Source organism: Meriones unguiculatus, chromosome 3, assembly GCF_030254825.1.
Source record: "Meriones unguiculatus strain TT.TT164.6M chromosome 3, Bangor_MerUng_6.1, whole genome shotgun sequence".
In the NCBI taxonomy this organism is placed as follows: Eukaryota; Metazoa; Chordata; class Mammalia; order Rodentia; family Muridae; genus Meriones; species Meriones unguiculatus.
The window spans coordinates 5,248,870-5,265,897 of NC_083351.1; the positions used below are offsets into that span (position 1 = coordinate 5,248,870).

General features: G+C 51.1%; 1 protein-coding gene across 23 annotated transcripts in view; it reads left to right on the plus strand.

The window, feature by feature from the left end:
• Positions 1–17,028, plus strand: part of LOC132652934 (uncharacterized) — a 33,014-nt gene extending 15,986 nt beyond the window's left edge. For 14 of the 23 annotated variants that reach the window (XR_009590457.1, XR_009590459.1, XR_009590458.1 and 11 more), the window contains one exon: positions 4,119–4,236. Coding sequence is in view for 1 of the 23 variants with exons in the window: in XM_060379021.1 (XP_060235004.1) it covers positions 14,587–14,879 (293 nt within the window). In the remaining 22 variants the exon portion in view is untranslated. Of the gene's footprint in view, positions 1–967; positions 3,277–4,118; positions 4,237–4,440; positions 6,069–11,336; positions 11,401–14,586 lie in introns of those variants that run through there. The other 9 variants (XR_009590464.1, XR_009590448.1, XM_060379021.1 and 6 more) reach the window with 5 other exon arrangements.

Genomic DNA, 17,028 nt, shown 5'->3' on the forward strand with positions numbered 1-17,028 from the left:
CATCCCCCACCAAGTCTGTCTCTTATGGGATGAGACTTGAGGGCAAGAGGTGTGTATGACCAAGGCGCCGTGGGCAAGCTGTGGCCTGTCCCTCACCACTGGAGCCCGCCTCTGCTGTGAGGTGTTCTGTTAAACCTCTCTCGGGAACCCAGGATCCTTTCCAGGCTGGCACCGGGTATCAGCATTTTCTTCTCCCAGCATGCCCTGGGGAAATTTTGGTTTCTTGAGGTCCTGATTCAATAGTCTGGCAGCTGAGGGGAAGGACGAGTGTTCTCTTTGGAATATCTTCCTTCTGCCCAACGGTACAACAGTAGCTCTGATTGTCCTGTGAGCTGACTAGTTTGTTTCCAACTGTGAGAGTCATCTGGGAGGGGATATCAATTTTATGGCCTTCCTCAGGGCGTCACAACAGGAAAGCAATGGGGAAATCTGGAGGCCAGCACTTCCACCTTGCCAATGGCTAAGAGCAAATGGGGAGTCAGCAAATCATTGCTTTATCTGCTAATAAAGCCTGATATGGCCACAATAAAAGTTAATGATTAGGTGCTTTCCTTCAGACAAATCGTAGAGTCTAGACTGAGATTTTATATGAATAAGTGTTTGGTTTTTTTGAGACAGGGTCTACAAAGACTGTACCATAGCCTGGCTGGCCTGGCACTTGCTCTGTAGACAAGCTTGAAGTGGGCCCCATCCTCTTGGGTCACCCAAAGAGCCCCTGCTTGAGAAAATTCTATCCATATTCTTAAATTAGGCCCAGGCTGTGACCCATATGTAGAAACACTAAAAACAGCTTTGGCTTTGTTTATAGCGGTTTGGCGTGGCCAGGACTCCCACATGAGAAGCATTTGCTTTACCGCTGAGCCTCCTCAGGGCCAGCAAGCTCTCACTGAGGTGCTAGCTTGAAGCTTCCTTCCCTCCAGTTCTCTTGTGGACAACATCATAACTTTCTTTGTCCTTCTTTCCCCAGAAGGAAGAGAATGGCGTATGAAATTAAAGGGTTTGGGGTTCAAGGAGGATACTGAAGCAGATTGATTTTGGGGTCACAAGATTTAGTAGAAGAGTTATTAATGCCACTGACAGACAGACAGACAGCAGCATGGCAGGGCCTCCGAGGAGAGTCCTGCCTATGAGGCAGGTAGGGGTCCGTTCTTACAGGTCCCAGAGGAAGGGGGGTCATGTACTCAAAGCTGTCTCTGAGTCCTGGGCAGCAGGGAAAGGAAGAGGACTTGGGGTGGGAACATGGGCCTGCGTGGTTGTGGAAGAAGTGAGGAGGGATACTGTGAGATGAACCTGTTACACGGTGGGCAATGTGTCGCCACCAATAGCTCTCTAGAGTCTGGCTGCCCCATTCTCACTGCCCCAGGTACCTGGGGATTCCATTAGGAGCTTGAAGAGTCCCAGACAAGCTGTGGGTAGGGGCTTGCCAGTTTCCTCCGCTCCTACAGCTGGATGTGGGCTGAGAGGCAGTTTGGTCTGGATTCTAACAGTAATCTATGAGGAGAATAGATGAGAAACAGACACCCAGGAGCTGTACCCTCACGAGAAGGATGCTCGAGGTGCCTCAGCCAGCTTTTAATCTCCGCTCTCAGGTCTAACCTGAGGCCTGTGCACTCAGGGTTAGATGCTGAGGCATCACACATTCAAGACAAGAACTCTCTTAGCTCAGGAGAGCACACAGAGAGGCACAGGCAGTCTCAGTACAGTGTCCACATACATGTGGGCATGGACAGGTGTGTGCCTGTGGCAGCCAACACTGATGTCAGGAGTCCTCTATCGTTCTCCACTGCATTCATCGAGGCAAGGTCTCATATTTGAACATGCAGCCTGTAGATAGAAATAATCGAATTAGCCGCTTTGATTCAGGGAGCCCATCTTCACCTTCTAAGCAGTGGGATTATTGGTGAGCCAATATGCCCACTAGCATCTATGTGGGTGATGAAAATCCAAACTCTGGTCCTTAGCTCAGCAAATTACTGTACCCACTGAGCCATCCCTCCTGTTCCTACCTTCTTGAAGGAAAGAATTCGGCCATGAGACATAATTTAAGTAGAGTTTGTCCAGCAAACTCCAAAGAGAGATCAGAGCAGGCTGTTCCAGAGCAGAAGTATACAGAGCAGTGTGTTCTGGGTTGTGGCTGCTAAAGGCTCCTGATGAATATGTATGAGGTAGGTAGCATACCCACAAGAATATGGAGGCTCCTTTGGTTTTCCCTGGTGCAGGGGACCAAACCCAGAGCAATCTGCCCCTGTGCCAAATCCCTAGCTCCAAAAGGTATTTCTTCCATAATCCTCTAGAAAAGTCCGCAAAGGGAGAGGTGTCAAAACACAATGAAAACAACAGCATAAGGAAGCCAGGTCTTTCAAGGATGCAGATCATGCATGCATGAAGCAAAGGAGGGTCCAGACAAAGGGGACAGATCTTGAGTGGTAGTCCCCACACGCACTTGTGTAAAGACCCAGTTATAAAAAGCCAGTGGGGGGCTGGAGAGATGGCTCAGCTGCTAAAGGTAGGCTCACAGCCATAAATACATAAAAGTCAGCAAGGTGAGCATAGGTGTCGGGTTTGTTTGTTTGTTGAAACAAAGTCTCACATAGCCTAAGCTGACCCGGAGCTCGGATTTCCTGCTTTTGCCTCCCAGGCGCTGGGATTACAGATTCACGCCATTTACACTGTGCCTAGGGTGGAGCCAGGCATTTGTACCACACCAGGCGAGCGCTCTGTAAACCGAGCCATATCCCAGCCGCGGGGGTGAGATTGCCCACAAGAACCTAGGTGCCACTGCAAGCTTTCCACTTCTGTTCTACCAGCTCACCAGGGAAAGAGCCACAAGCTACCATGACTTCCCACCGCAAGGGACTGTGTCTCTTTAAACCATGAGCCCAAATGAAAACTTCCTCCCTTTAAAAGAAAAATGATAAAGTAGAGGGAAGGGCTATCAGATCTTCCCAGATCTATCAGATCAGGGAAAGGGCCAGGTCCAGCCTGGGTTTCCAACACTGCAGATGGGCTGACCCAGTTCACTGGGAACGAGTAGTCCTCCCCAAACATTTGGTCGATACTTTGGTACAGCACAGTAAGTGACAGAAGTGGGGGCTTCGTTAAACCATCACCCTGGAAATGAAGTCCTTGGCATCCTTAGAAAAAGAAAGGAAGGAAGGAAGGAAGGAAGGAAGGAAGGAAGGAAGGAAGGAAGGAAGGAAGGAAGGGGAAGGAGGAAGGAAGGAAGGAAGGCTGGAAGGAAGAGGAAGGAGGAAGGAAGGAAGGAAGAGGAAGGAGGAAGGAAGGAAGGAAGAGGAAGGAGGAAGGAAGGAAGGAAGAGGAAGGAGGAAGGAAGGAAGGAAGGAAGGAAGGAAGGAAGGAAGGAAGGGGAAGGAGAAAAAAAGGAAGGAAGGGAGGGAGGGAGGAAGGAAGGGAAAGAAAGAAAGAAAGAAAGAAAGAAAGAAAGAAAGAAAGAGAAAGAAAGAAAGAAAGAAAGAAAGAAAGAAAGAAAGAAAGAAGGAGAGAAAGAAAGAAAGAAAGAAAGGAAGGAAGGAAGGAAGGAAGGAAGGAAGGAAGAAAGAAAGAAAGAAAGAAAGAAAGAAAGAAAGAAAGAAAGAAAGAAAGAAAGAAAAGTAATGCTGCCCATCATCCGGCAGCAGGACTTGCCTCCCCTCCCACATCAGGAGCAGCTGAGTTAGCTTGGGCTAAATCTCGAGGCCTTCATCTTCCTCAGGCCACCATTCCTGGTGTGACTCAGTTTCTGATGGGAAGTTACCTAGAGCCTGAACGCTGTCACCAGCTGCTGAATCACTTTTCCAACAATTGCAAAAATCAACAATTTCTGTTGTTCCCAGCACAACGTTGTGCCCATAAAATTAATTAGCTCATCTAGGAAATCAGGGCCATGTTTTGTGTACAAAGGTCAACGTCCCACAGAGAAAGGCTCTCAAACACAGCTTGCCTGGGCATAAACATCACGTGGAAGGCAGGAACTCATTGTCCGCAGTGCCTTTATCAGGTAGTTACCTGGGGCAGAGTCCACAGTCTGCTTCCTGTCCCAGTTTCTCTTGCCTGAGACCTTGGGCGATTGTTTATTTGACAGAGTGTTCTGTCCTATGTCCCTTCTTCTGGGAATACAGGCAGAGCATGCAAATAACTCACCTGGTGCCTGCATGCCTGACTTCTGGAGAGAGAATGTGAGCTGTTTGCTGGAAGCAGTTATGAAAGAGAAAGCTGCTGCAGTCCCGGGAACCCAGGGTGCGTTTCTCTGCCCGTGCCTTCTGCTTACCTCAGGTCATGTTTCTGTGGTCAGCAAGTGTGCAGGGTGATTCGTCAGGCTCTAGACAGCGAAACTGAAATAATTGGAGATGGGGTGCTGATTGCAAAGAGGTTACTTCACTAATTTCTTCCTTCTTTCCTTCCTTTTTTTTTTTGTTTTGTTTTTTGTTTTTTGTTTTTCAGACAAGGTTTCTCTGTATAGCTCTTGCTGTTCTAGACTCACTTTGTAGACCAGGCTGGCCTCAAACTCAGAGATCCATCTGCCTCTGTCTCCCAAGTGCTGGGATTACAGAGTGTGCCACCTTGCCCTGCTTCCTTACTCATTTCTTATGAAATGAGGGTGTTAGAGGAATGCCGGCCAGGCTGCCTCTAGCCAGCCTCCTTCTGATTGTGCCACTCTCTGCTTTTAATTCACAGCTGCACACTGACTAGTTCGCAAAGTCACACAGCATGTCCCACCTCTGGGTTCAGCCTGTCCCGCCTCTGGGAAGTGGTCCCAGGAAAGGATGTCTGAACCGTGGGCACAGGTTAGGTCAAACCAGCCTCCCAGTGTGATTTGCACAGCCTCTAGCATCACCCATCACACACCTCGTGCGGACTTACCTGAATCTCTATTTAACTACCCAACTAATTCTATAAGACAGGACCTCATGGATTCCTGCTGGCATCACACTACGCAGCAGGTGATGGCCTTAAGCTTACTGGGAATCTTCATTGCCTCGCTCATTTCAGGGTCTTCTCCCACACTTCCAATTCTGAAAGCTGATGTCCACCAACTGTGAATTGTCATTCTAGGATACGAACTTGGCTTTGCAGTTAATTTGCTTGCATTTCTGCTGTTTTAACCCTCCCGCCCCCCCCCCCCCCCTTGCTGTTGGGGTTTCCCTGCCACCAGTACTGGGTACTGAGAATGTCAGCACCTCTCTGACACCAGCCCTCTCACTGGTCCAGGGCCCCATCAGGTCTTAAATGTGTCCTTCCAAGCCTGCATGAAACCCTTCCCAACTGGTTCTACCAAAATTTGGTAAGCAAATTCATACCAACGCTAACATCCAGCGAACTGCACGAGCACAGGACAAGTGAGCCCCTAGTGGCTCCAAGCACTCTCACCTCACTCACACCTGGACCAAGCAAGGCTTGATATTTACCTAATGAACGAGAATCCCCACCCCCCACCCCACCCCTGCCTGAGCTGTCCTCTTTCAGCTACAGCAAAGAAACATCAACCTTTTCCTCTATTCACAACACCGGCCATTCATTTAAATTGTGTGTGTTTGTGTGTGTGTATGCATGCATAGAGCATACGTGTGTGTGTGTGTGTGTGTGTGTGTGTGTGTGTGTGTGTGTGTGTGTGAGATGGTCAGAGGAGACCTTGCAGAACTCCGTTCTCTCCCTCTGCTACACAGACCAAATTCAAGTCCAGGCTTGACAAAAGCACCTTTATTCTATGGGCATCTCGCTGGCCCTTGATCACTTTAATGATTCTTGATATCCTAGAGTTTAAAATGCATGTGGTAGCCTGGGATACCAACACTGAGGCAGCTGAGGCAGGAGGACACTCAAGGCCAGCCTGGGCTAGACTATGAGATCCTGTCACCAAGAAGAAGAAGAGAAGAGGAAGAAGAAGAGAAAGAAGAAGAAGAGAAGAGGAAGAAGAAGAGGAGGAAGAAGAAAGCATTTAGTGGGCTGGACTTATTACTTAATGGTTTGCCACTCACCTAGCAAGTTCAAGGCCCTGGGTTCCACCCCAAGTGCGAGCGCGCGCGCACGCACGCACGCGCACACACACACACACACACACACACACACACACACACACGGATGGAGGGAGGGAGGGAGGGAGGGAGAGCAAGAGACTCTCCATGTATATGGCATCCTACACTTATACAAAAATAGAGAAATATTTACAGATTTACTTCAAATTCTTGCTCTGTTTTCGGAGCCTCTGGACATCACAACCTACTGAGGGAATGTCCTCACTGGAGCAGTTGCCTCCACCGGGCTGAAAGCCAGTACCACGCAGCCTGTTCTCCTGTTGGGATTTGTGTTACAGCTGTCCACCTCGGGCAGCTTTGGGGAGCTACACAAACCTTACACAAATAGAGAATGTGCAGTCACCTTCCCGTGGAGCGTTCCGGGGGGCCAACATCTAGAGTCTGCCCTAGATTCAAGTTCCGTGGCTTCCGCCTGTGCTCACCCATTGGGCGTCTACCACACGCCGACTCTGCTGGCTCTGTGGGGTGCCAGCAGCAGGGATTTCATCTCTCTTTAAAGAATGGGTTCATCTGAGATGGAAGCCCCCTTAACCACCAATGCCTCCGAATGGACCATTCACAGGACGGCACAAAGCCACCAAGGCCACCAAGCCCGGAAGGAAGGGCTGGTGTCAGCATTCCCACCAGGCCAGGCACGCTCCTTACCTTGCCACTTTGTTGGGAGGATGCATGCTCTCTGCAAAAATCTGGCCCTTCCCCAGCATGCTTGAAGTGACTTTCCTGGGGTTCCGGAGAAATGAAAGCCTTAGAACCCCATTCCGAGCATGCCAGGCTGCCTCCGGGTTGCTGGGTGAGTCACTTCCCTCTGTCGACCTGGCTTTCTCATTTAGAAAATGAGGAGATTAAAGCCAGGGTTTCACAAGATTCCTTCAGGCTCTCAGTCCAGGCTGGAAGTTTCCACGGGACCACAGCAGTCCCTCCCACGGCAAGCTTGGGTTCCGTTCTTTTGGTAGAAGTCCACCTGTCCATCTGTCTTAGTTAGGGTTACCATGGCTGTGATGAAGCACCATGACCAAAACACAAGTTTTGGGGAGGAAAGGGTTTATTGAACTTACACTTCCACATTGCTGGTCATCACCAAAGGAAGTCAGGACAGGAACTCAGTCAGGGCAGGGACCTGGAGGCAGGAGCTGAGGCAGAGGCCATGAAGGGTGCTGCTTACTGGCTCTCTCCCCATGGCTTCCTCAGCCTGCTTTCTTACAGAACCCAGGACTACCAGCCCAGGGATGGGACGACCCACGATGGGCTGGGCCCTCCCCCGTTAGTCACTAACTTAAGATGCTGCCTTACAGCAGGATCTTATGGAGGCATTTTCGCTGAGAAAACTCCAGTTTGTATGTCAAGTTGACATAAGACTAGCCAGAACACCATCTTTTTCTTGGATCATGTGTCATGGTGGCTCTGGAAACATAGCAGAGTATGAAGCTCTAGATGGAAGTAGGATTCAGTCTTGTTATTTTATGTCATCTAGTTTTCCTGTCACCAAAGCTGACAGGGAGGAAACCTTCAGCTTTTCTCGCTCCTGTCACCAATGGTGTACTCCTAGCTTCAGGTGACATGCTGGTGTATGCTAACCGTGGTAACAGTTGCCTAAACTGACTTGCAGGAACGTAGAGGTAGCTTGAGTACCCTGAAAGCCCCGTTTACTTGCACCGTTCACTTTGGTGCAAGTCTGGTGCCACTTTGATCTTAAGAGCTCACACCCGCACTCTCAGAACATGCTAGATTGCTAGCATTTCCTGAGGGTGTGTGCGCTCATGTGTGAAGACTTCTGATCCTACCTGTAGGTCAGACATCCCTGTTTCTTAGCTCATAATTATCCCTGAATCTGGGGCTGGCAAGTTGACTCTGCAAGTAAAGCTCTTGCCGTGAAAGCCTGACGGCCATTCAACCACCCCAACCCCTGTGAGAATGGATAGAATTGATCCCACAAAGTTCTCTAACAGCCACAGAGGCACCACAGCATGCATTTGCATGTACACACACACACACACACGCATAGCATAATAAACAAAGTTTGTGGTTTTTTTCTTTTTTTAACTAATAGGGGCTGGAGAAATGGCTTGGTGGCTAAGCGCATCCATTGCTCTGGCAGAGGACTGGCTTCCCAGCACCCACACAGCAGCTAACAACTGTCTGTGACTCCAATTCCAGGAGGTCTGACACCCTCACACCAGTGCACATAAAATAAAATTCAGTAAAAGTGTTTAAAAAGTCTAAAAACAAGCAGAAAAATACTAATGCTATTAGCTCAGTAGAAGTTACAGAACTGACTTCGGGGCAGGGCTGTTGATGTAGCTCAATGAACAACAAAGGTTCAGCTGTCCAGCCTCTTGGCCAACGTTACCGACGCCACAGAAACTCTCTGGCTAAGGAGACCGTGTTCTGGGCGGCACCGCAGCCAACGAGGCTGAATTCAAAGCACAACATTCCCTAACTGAATTCTTCCCTGATTTGGGAGACTGAGTGCCGTTTCTCTTTTAAATGTTTTAAATTACATCAGGGAGGCGGCAGCAGGTGAATCTCTGTGACTCTGAGGCTAGCCTGGTCTATATAGCAAATTCTGGGCTAGCCAGGGCTAGATAGAGAGTGAGACCCTGTCCCCCAAAATACCTCTTTAATTATACCTGTTTACTGGGGCCGGGGAGCACATTCCACAGCGTGAGTGTAGAGGTCAGAGGACGACTCTTAGAAACCTGCTTTCTCCTTTCACCACTCAGAGTCCAACGGAAGTCCTCAGGCTTGATGGCAAGCATCTAACCAGCCGAGCCATCTCACTGGCCCCACGGAAGGGCCTCCAGCAAGCTCACAGACATGGCTCTGGCAGGCCTTGCCCTTCTACCCAGTCCCTTGGCCTCTATAAAACCGTTAGATTACATTCCTAAAGCTGGCCTATTTCCTTATGTGGCCACTTCCTCCCCCTGAGGCTGACCACCAAGGTCCAGCAATCCAAGGCCCCCTTTGGCTCACCTAATTAACAGGCCCAATCAAAATTAAACACCTGATCCTAGCATGGGGTGTTCCCCTTTAACTTTATAAACTGCCGTTTTCCTATGGGCCATCTCTCTCTCCTCTCTACGCAGAGGCAGTCCTTTGTCCCCCTCTGGGACAAATACCCCTTCCCTGCTCCCTTGTTCTCTTCCCCTTCTCCCTCATCCTTCATCTTCTTTGTCTCTTATCTCTTCCCTTTGTTCCTCTGGGGCAGGCTGAGGTGGCCTTTGTGTTGAGAACTTGGTCTTGGGGGTCCTGAGCCAATAATGATCTCTTACACCCACAATCTGATAACTTTTTTTTGAGACAGACTCTCACTATGTGGCCCTGGCTGGCCTAGAACTCAGAAATCCTGCAGTCTTCCTAGTACTGGAACTAAAGGCGTGTGCCACCTCACCTGACCATATAACCTCATAACATTTAAGGAGAGGTCTTGATGTTTAAATATGTTATTGTTGCTGCTGGGGTGGTGGTACACACTTGTACTCTCTAGCACTTAGGTGCCGGAGGCAGGAGGATTACTCCAAGTCTGAGGCCACCTCGGCCTGCACGAATTCAAGGCCAGCCAGGGCTACATAGTAAGTCACTGTCTCAAAAAAGAAAAGAAAAAAAAATCCACACTGAGATGCCTCAAGTAAAGGGCCCCGAGCCTCACGAGTTGAGTGCAATCAGTGGAGCCCACAGGGGGAAGGAGAGCGCCGACTGGACCCCAGCCCAGGCCTTTGTATGTGCTAAGCACTCTTCTGACCCAGACCCTGTCTGCAGATTTAAAGTCGATGCTCACTGCCCTCTTTCTGCACCCACCTTCCCTTCCGCCCCCCCCCCCCCCCCCCCCGCTTCTGTTCACATCCTGGAATGGTTTGGGATTCTGCTGCCATGCAGGTTTCCCAAAGCCACTCCATCTGCCAGTGGCTTTTCTTCTTTGGGGAAATGCTCCTCTGGAATTGCCCAGGCTGATGAGTTAAAAGACATTTGGCTTGCTTTCCAACCTTCCTTAACTCTTTTTCTCCAACCCTTAAAAGAAGCCTCAGAGGAGAAGAATTATGGTGTGCTGCTCAGCCAGGGGCAGCCGAGTGTGTCAGAGAGAGGAATTGTCTACTTTGAGCTGAAAAGTAGGCAGCTTGTCCCTATGCAGAGAAATATTACCGCTGCTAGCCAGGGCTTAGCATTTATACACGTTAGATGTTCCTCGTCCCCAGACACTGTCTGTTTTAGACGCCAGAGTCCCTCAGCCTTTGAGAGGAACATTGTCCCACCACGCATTCTGCCACACACCCTACCATACATGCTACCAGCACAATCTTTGTAAAAATAAAAAAGACAAGCAGAAAAAAAACGCAGCCAACTAGCTGAGTTTTACCCTAAGTTTTAAATATATATCAAAATCTTGAAAATTAACACCTTGTAACTCTCCCTTCCCATGGACCTCATAGTTGTTCTTTGGCCATGCAGAGGCTGATGGGGGAGGCTTGCGGGTTCTGGTATGGGGCAGGGGAGTAGCTGGTGATGGTGTAATGTTGGTATCAGGGTTTTCTTGGGGGGGAGCCAGAAGCTGTGTCCTCCAAGGGCAAGCATTGTTGCTTGCAATAAAGACACACATGGGGAAATGTTCAACCATCATTCATAACTCATTCCTTTCCCACAGGGAGACAGTGTATTATATGCACAGACTAGGAACTAGACATTGGTCCAGGCGTGGTGGCACACCTTTAATCCCAGCATGGGAGGCAGAGGCAGGTGGATCTCTCCCAGCTCAGGGCCAGCTGGGACTACAGAGAAAGTTCCAAGCCAAACAGGGCTACACAGACAAACTGTCTCAAAACAAGGAATTAGACACCGAGGATTATAGGAAGATAGCTGAGTTGGTATAAATTCTTTGTGTAGAATGAGGACCTGAGTTAGTCTAATTGGTGAGTCCCAGGCCAATGAGAAACCCTGTCTCAAAAAAAACAAACAAACAAACAAAAAACCAGGTGGACAGCATCTGATCCGCATGCATTTCACAGTTGCACACATAGACACATACCCGCAAAGACAAACAAGAGTTAAGGGCCCGAGGCCTACCCAGACAGCACGTTCAGCGGAAATGCTCCCCTGGGCCAGTCCCTTCTGCATTCAGATGAAACCCCTGTCCTAGAGACGAAGTAGGGCAGAAATAAATGCGGCCCCCCACCGCACCCCCTCGGTTATGGCTCCCGTGGAGGGGCCTCTTTCACCAGGTCCGGCGGGAAGGCGCTGAGCGGAGCTGTGTGAGAGAGACTGCCCCGCTCCATGGAGACAGGACCCATAAAAGTGTCTTCTCCCATTTTCAAGGTAAACAAATGTCATCGCCGCCAGGAAACAGAAACGCCGGGAACCTGGAAAAGCGGCCGAGGCGGTAATTCTTCTCAGTTCGCAACTTCATTCTGTCCGTTCAGCAGGCAGTGGACGAATAAATCCAGGCTTCTCAAAGGCCTGTTAAACAGAGCGGTGCCCTTTACAGCTGCGGAGGCAGAGTCGCTAAACGGAGGGCTCTTGTCGCCTTCGCTTTCCTTCTTTCTCTGAATAGGCAGAGCGGGCAGAGCGGGCAGAGCGGGCAGAGCGGGCCTTGGATCCTGAGAGGCCAGGCCTGCTAGTCTTGAACCCACTGATAAGGGAGGAGCCTGAGCATGGTCACTAAGGTTTCCCAGTATAAAGTCACTGAGGGGATGGATATGCTAATTACTTTGTGCATGTGTGAGAACTGTCACAAGGCATATGTGCAATTGCACTTGTCGATTAAAAAATCTCCCCAGGGTTGGGTCAGCGAGATGGTTCAGCATGTTACCATGCTTGCCCAGAGCCTGAGGTCCTGAGTTCAAGGCCTGCCTGGGTCCTGCAGGGTAGGAGGAGATGACGCCTGAAAGTTATCATCTAAGCCCCACGTATGTCCACGGTATGTCCACACACGAGGCAGACAGTGTAAGATAAAGGGGCAGGGCACGCAGGGGAAGGAGGGAGCTGGCGTCTCAGCTCACTTGAGGAGATGCATGATTGTCTGGTATGGAAGGTAGCAAGGGCTTCTCCGCTGTACCTGGCATTTGGGGATCTAGAGTGTGTTAAACCTGCCCTTTCGAAATGAAGGGCCAGCTGCCCTCCAGGCCATCGCCGCTAAATAAGAACAGGGCCAGTGCTTGGGAGCGGTCCCACTTAGATGGTGTGAGTGAAGGATTCAGGGGGACAGTGTGCACCTCCTGGTGTTGGGGTGGACCCCAGGACCTTACAATCACCAGGTAAGCTCTCTCCCGCCCTCAGCTAAACTCTCAGACACTAGAGTGAGTTTTAAACTGTTCTGTAATTTTGCTTTGATGTCATCATTAAGACCTGCAGTGCTGTCTTAGTTTTTATATATATGCTTTGGCTATCCAAAATCCCAGGAGGTGTTTGCTGGTTTGAAGGATTGTTTTTGGAGGGCCCTGAGGCCATCCCATACGGTCATACACTCTAGACAGTTCGCTGGGCCACTCTCGCAGAGTAGCCCACAGAGACTTGGCTAGGTGGAGGGGTGCTTGCTTCTTATACAAGAGTTCACAGGCAGACCCATGTGGCTTTGTCAGTCAGTGTTCCCTCACTGTGAGAAAACACCTTAGCCAATCAGCTTCGAAGGATGAAAGGTTTGCTTTAGTTAATGGTTTCAGGGCTTCCAACCTGATGGTTGGCTCTGTGGTTTGGTGGCCTGTGGCCAGGTGGGATGCATGGCTGGTGAGGCTGCTCACGTCATGACAGCCAAGAAGCCACAGACACACACAAGAGGCTGAGGTAGGGCTCAGCAGTTTAGAGCACTTATTGCTCTTGCAAAGGAGCCAGGTTCAGTTCCCAGAACCCACACGGCTGTAACTACAGTTCCAGGGGACCCCTCTTCTGGCCTCTGGAGGAACCAGACACATGGATAGTGTACATAAATACATGGAGGCAAAACATCTGTCCATACAAAATAAGATGTTTTAAAAAATTGCATCTCTTGTTGTTTTCTAAGACAGGGTTTCTCTGTGTAGCCCCAGCTATCCTGTAACTCTCTGTGTAGACCAGGCTGGCCTCAGACTCAGGGAGATGCACCTGCCTCTGCCTCCAGAGTGCTGGATTAGAGGTGTTCACCACCACCACCTGAGTTTTAACAATTTATCCTGAGGTACATGTACACCTATCTGCTTCTCAAACACAGCAGTGACTGGCCTCCTCCTCAGGAGCTTCCACAGCCTCAGAACGAAGCCTACAGCACACATTCCAGACTCTGGAACATTCCAGACTCACACTACAGCACAGGCAGCGTGATGGGTTGACTCTGAGCCATGACATCATCCCACAGCCTCCAGGAGTCTCTCCATTGCTCCCAAGGCTACGATGAGCCTCTCGCCATGGCCAGAGTCAGCGCATACCCTCACACCGTGACCAGTCCTCACAGGACTGGGAGAGAAGGGGCTGAGGAGGCCCAGTGGGTAAAGCACTTGCTAGGCAGGCCGGGGGACTGGAGTTTGGAACTCAGCACCCCCTAGATGCTGGATGGGTACAGACGGCCTTCTGTAGTCCCAGTGCGCAGCAGGCAGAGACAGGATCCCGAGGCGGCTGCAGAGCTAAATTAGTCAAATCTGCAAGCTCTGGGCTCAAGTGAGACTCTCGACATGGAAGGTGGAGAGCAACTGAGGAAGAAACCCAACCACACTCATACACAGGGAGAGAAGGGAGGGGAGGACGGTGAGGGATGGGGAGGGGTGGAGAGGGGTGGGGAGGGAGGTAGGGAGGGGGGAGGGGAGAGTCGAGCGCCAGCAGCTTCTCTGAAGGGTGTACCCTGAGAGCTAACACCACTCTAGTTAGACCCATAGACCGGAGCTGAAAGCCGTGGCCGCCGTTGAGAAACGGTGGCTTTGCAGCTGTCAGTGTGTGGCCTACCAAACACAGGAGGGTTCCTCTCCAAAAGAAAGAAAGGAGGTGTCTGGGAAAACCAACAGCAGTGGCCACTGCAGACAAAAGGCACACCAAGCCGGGGATGTCAGCACTGTGCTTGGGAGTCAAAGGAGGCAGCAAAGGCACAGCAGGAAGAGGTCATGACAGAGGGAGGTCTCAGAGGACAAAGACATCCTGGGATGCTGCACAGGTGGAGAACCTGGCCTTGAGTAGGAGGAAGGAGGGAGAGAGGGAGAGAGAAGTACAAGATCTGTAGGCCAACTCCTGGCTGTGTGTGAAGTCAGCTGGGCGATGGTTCCTTCTCAAAATCAGAAGCTGAGCCTTCTGCCGCAGCTGAGTAGGAAAGCGGTGGGTTGAGGTTTAAGAGACGGAAGATGGTTTGGAAGCCGTCCTTGTTGGCAGGACGATCGGGACGCAGTGGTAGGAATAAGAGCAGGTGATGCTGGTGGCCAGCACTAATGGTGGCCCCTTCCTGGTAGCTGAGGATGTCAACCAGCGTGCAAACCCATCCAGGCGCAGGCGGTTCTGTTGGCTTGTCTGTTTGGAGACAGGGTCTCCTACGCCAAGCCAGCCTAAACTCCCCACAGCCAATGAGACCTTAAACTTCTGGTCCTCTGGGCGGGCACGCCCATGCTTATTTTAGGTCCTGCTGGTGATCAAACCCAGGGGTTCCTGCATTCCAGGGGAGCGCCCAACCAGGGTGAGCCACATCGGCAGCCACCATTTGCAGCTCTGGGACGCGTGACAGCTGGCCGCCTCCATTCCAAGTCAGAGGACCCTCTCGGGCAGGACACGACTGTGGAAGCCTGTCTCCCGGAACCCAGCCTGGCAGGAAGCACTTGTGCGGGCCACAACAGGACTGCGAGAGAAGACGGGGAGCATCAACTTTCCATAAAGACATGCTTCCGGTTATTTTTCTATTCCTCGGCTTCATAGATGATCACACGCATTCAAAAAGAAAAGCAACATTGATCGCTGTGGGGCGAAAACAAAGATGTCTTGTAAGTTCAAAAAGATGTCACAAGAGCAGCAGGAGCCAGCCCGACTGTGGAGGAGGGAAAGGCCGGTCCCCCGCTGTGGGAGCTCATGAAAGACACTGTCACCAGGCGTGGGCCATCGGGCGTTGGCAAGCATCACGGGTGAAGAGTTTTATGGCCCTAATAGTTTTCTGTAAATGAAAATTACTTGCCCTTGCTGGGTAATTTAGTTTTATCTGAGTTAATCCAGGAAAGTCTTATTCATATTAACTATGACACACACATGAGCCATGACTAAGTGTCACCCGGAGACTCAAAGAGGCACTGTTGTCCTCTGAGCTCTGGGATGGCCGCCTGTGGCGGTGGGGTGCTCCAGGTGGCCCATGCCGTTTCCGGATGACGTTCCCAGGTGATGGCGCTGGTGATGGCGGTGGCTCCTACACGCTTCTCGTCACAGAGTTCTTGATGTTGGTGACTCCATGTCAAATGAGGGCGAAGGCTCCTCTTTTCTCTCACTCGTCCAGACATGGTTCTAGAAATGTGGCTACGAGAAGCCAAGCGAGGACGTCCTCCCTTGCCTAGGCGTCACCCAGGCCTCCAGCAGATCCCTGTAGTGTCCAGCGAAGGAGGAGGTTTTCACCAGATTCAGATGCACTCAGAGTCCAGACCATTCGTGAGCGTGCAGGGTAGCATGTGCCCCATCACGGAAAGAGAGGGCTCCGAGCAGTCGGGTCGCCTTTCTGAAACGCGGAGCACGGAAGCCAGCTGAGCCCTAGGGTGGAGCCAGGCCACGCCAGGAAGCCCCATAGGGGCCAGGCCTACCCCCACCCTCCCTGTGACTCAAGGCCAGGCAAGCACCCTCCTACTAAGAAACCTCCAGGCCCCAACTGGGGGCGTCCAGACAAGCACCCTATAGTTCAGCTTGACCACAGCAAGTGGAATAAGGTTTCTCCATCTGTACCGCAGTCGGTGGCATCTGGAGAGAGTGTTCACCCCTGCCCTCTCCTCGCGTCCTCTCCAGGCTCTTCAGGCTCTCCAGGCCCTGACAGCTACGCAGCCTAGTAACCCAGTGTCCAACACACTGTCGCTGCAGTGCGGGGTTTGCTTTGCGGAACAGAAGTGACCGCCACCATGTTATCGTAGCTGAAAGAGCCAGAGGAGAGCCATGTTGCTAATGGATAAAATGACACCCGCCCCACCCGGACCCTTCATTTCCTGGGACAATTAAGTAGATTGCCTCAAGTCTGTGAGGAGAGAAGGGAAAGTGTGCGTCAGCAGGGCTGTGAAGCAAGCCTCTTGCAGGACATTATTTCACTGGCTGCAGTCACTGTGCAAGTGACTCACGGGTCCCACGGGGATGCGGCCGGAGAGACGGTTTACCGGCCAGGAGCTCCTGCTGCCCTCACGGCGACCCAGGGTTGGTTCCCAGTGCCCACATCGGGCGCCCCACAGGCACCCATAACTCCAGCTCCGGAGACTCTGACACCCTCCTGTGGCCTCCACAGACAGACAGCAGCGTGTACACAAAGTAAAAGCAATCTCTGCGCTGGGCGTGGTAGAGGCACATCTGTCTCAGCGAGGCCTAAAGATCACGTTTTCGGACAGGCAGAAATAAACAGAGAGAGGGTTCAGTTATACAACCCACACATACTAAATAATAAACGACGGACACGCGCAGTCACATAACCTATGAAGACTCCTCGGGTACAGTTCCGGCAGCTGAGCCCTATAACCAGAGTTTACACTGGGGACCCACAAAGCGGCAGGAGGGGACCAACTCCTGAAGGCTGTCCTCTGACCTCTGCGTTCACACTGCACACACGAAGTAATGAATGTAAAATAAATATAGTCTGTGTGTGACTGTGGTGTGTGTGTGACTGTGGTGTGTGTGTGTGACTGTGGTGTGTGTGTGTGACTGTGGTGTGTGTATGTGTGTGTGTGTGTGTGACTGTGGCCTGTGACTGTGGTGTGTGTGACTGTGGTGTGTGTGTGTGTGTGTGTGTGTGTGACTGTGGCCTGTGACTGTGTTGTGTGTGACTGTGTTGTGTGTGACTGTGGTGTGTGTGTGTGTGTGACTGTGTGTGTGTGACTGTGGTGTGTGTGTGTGT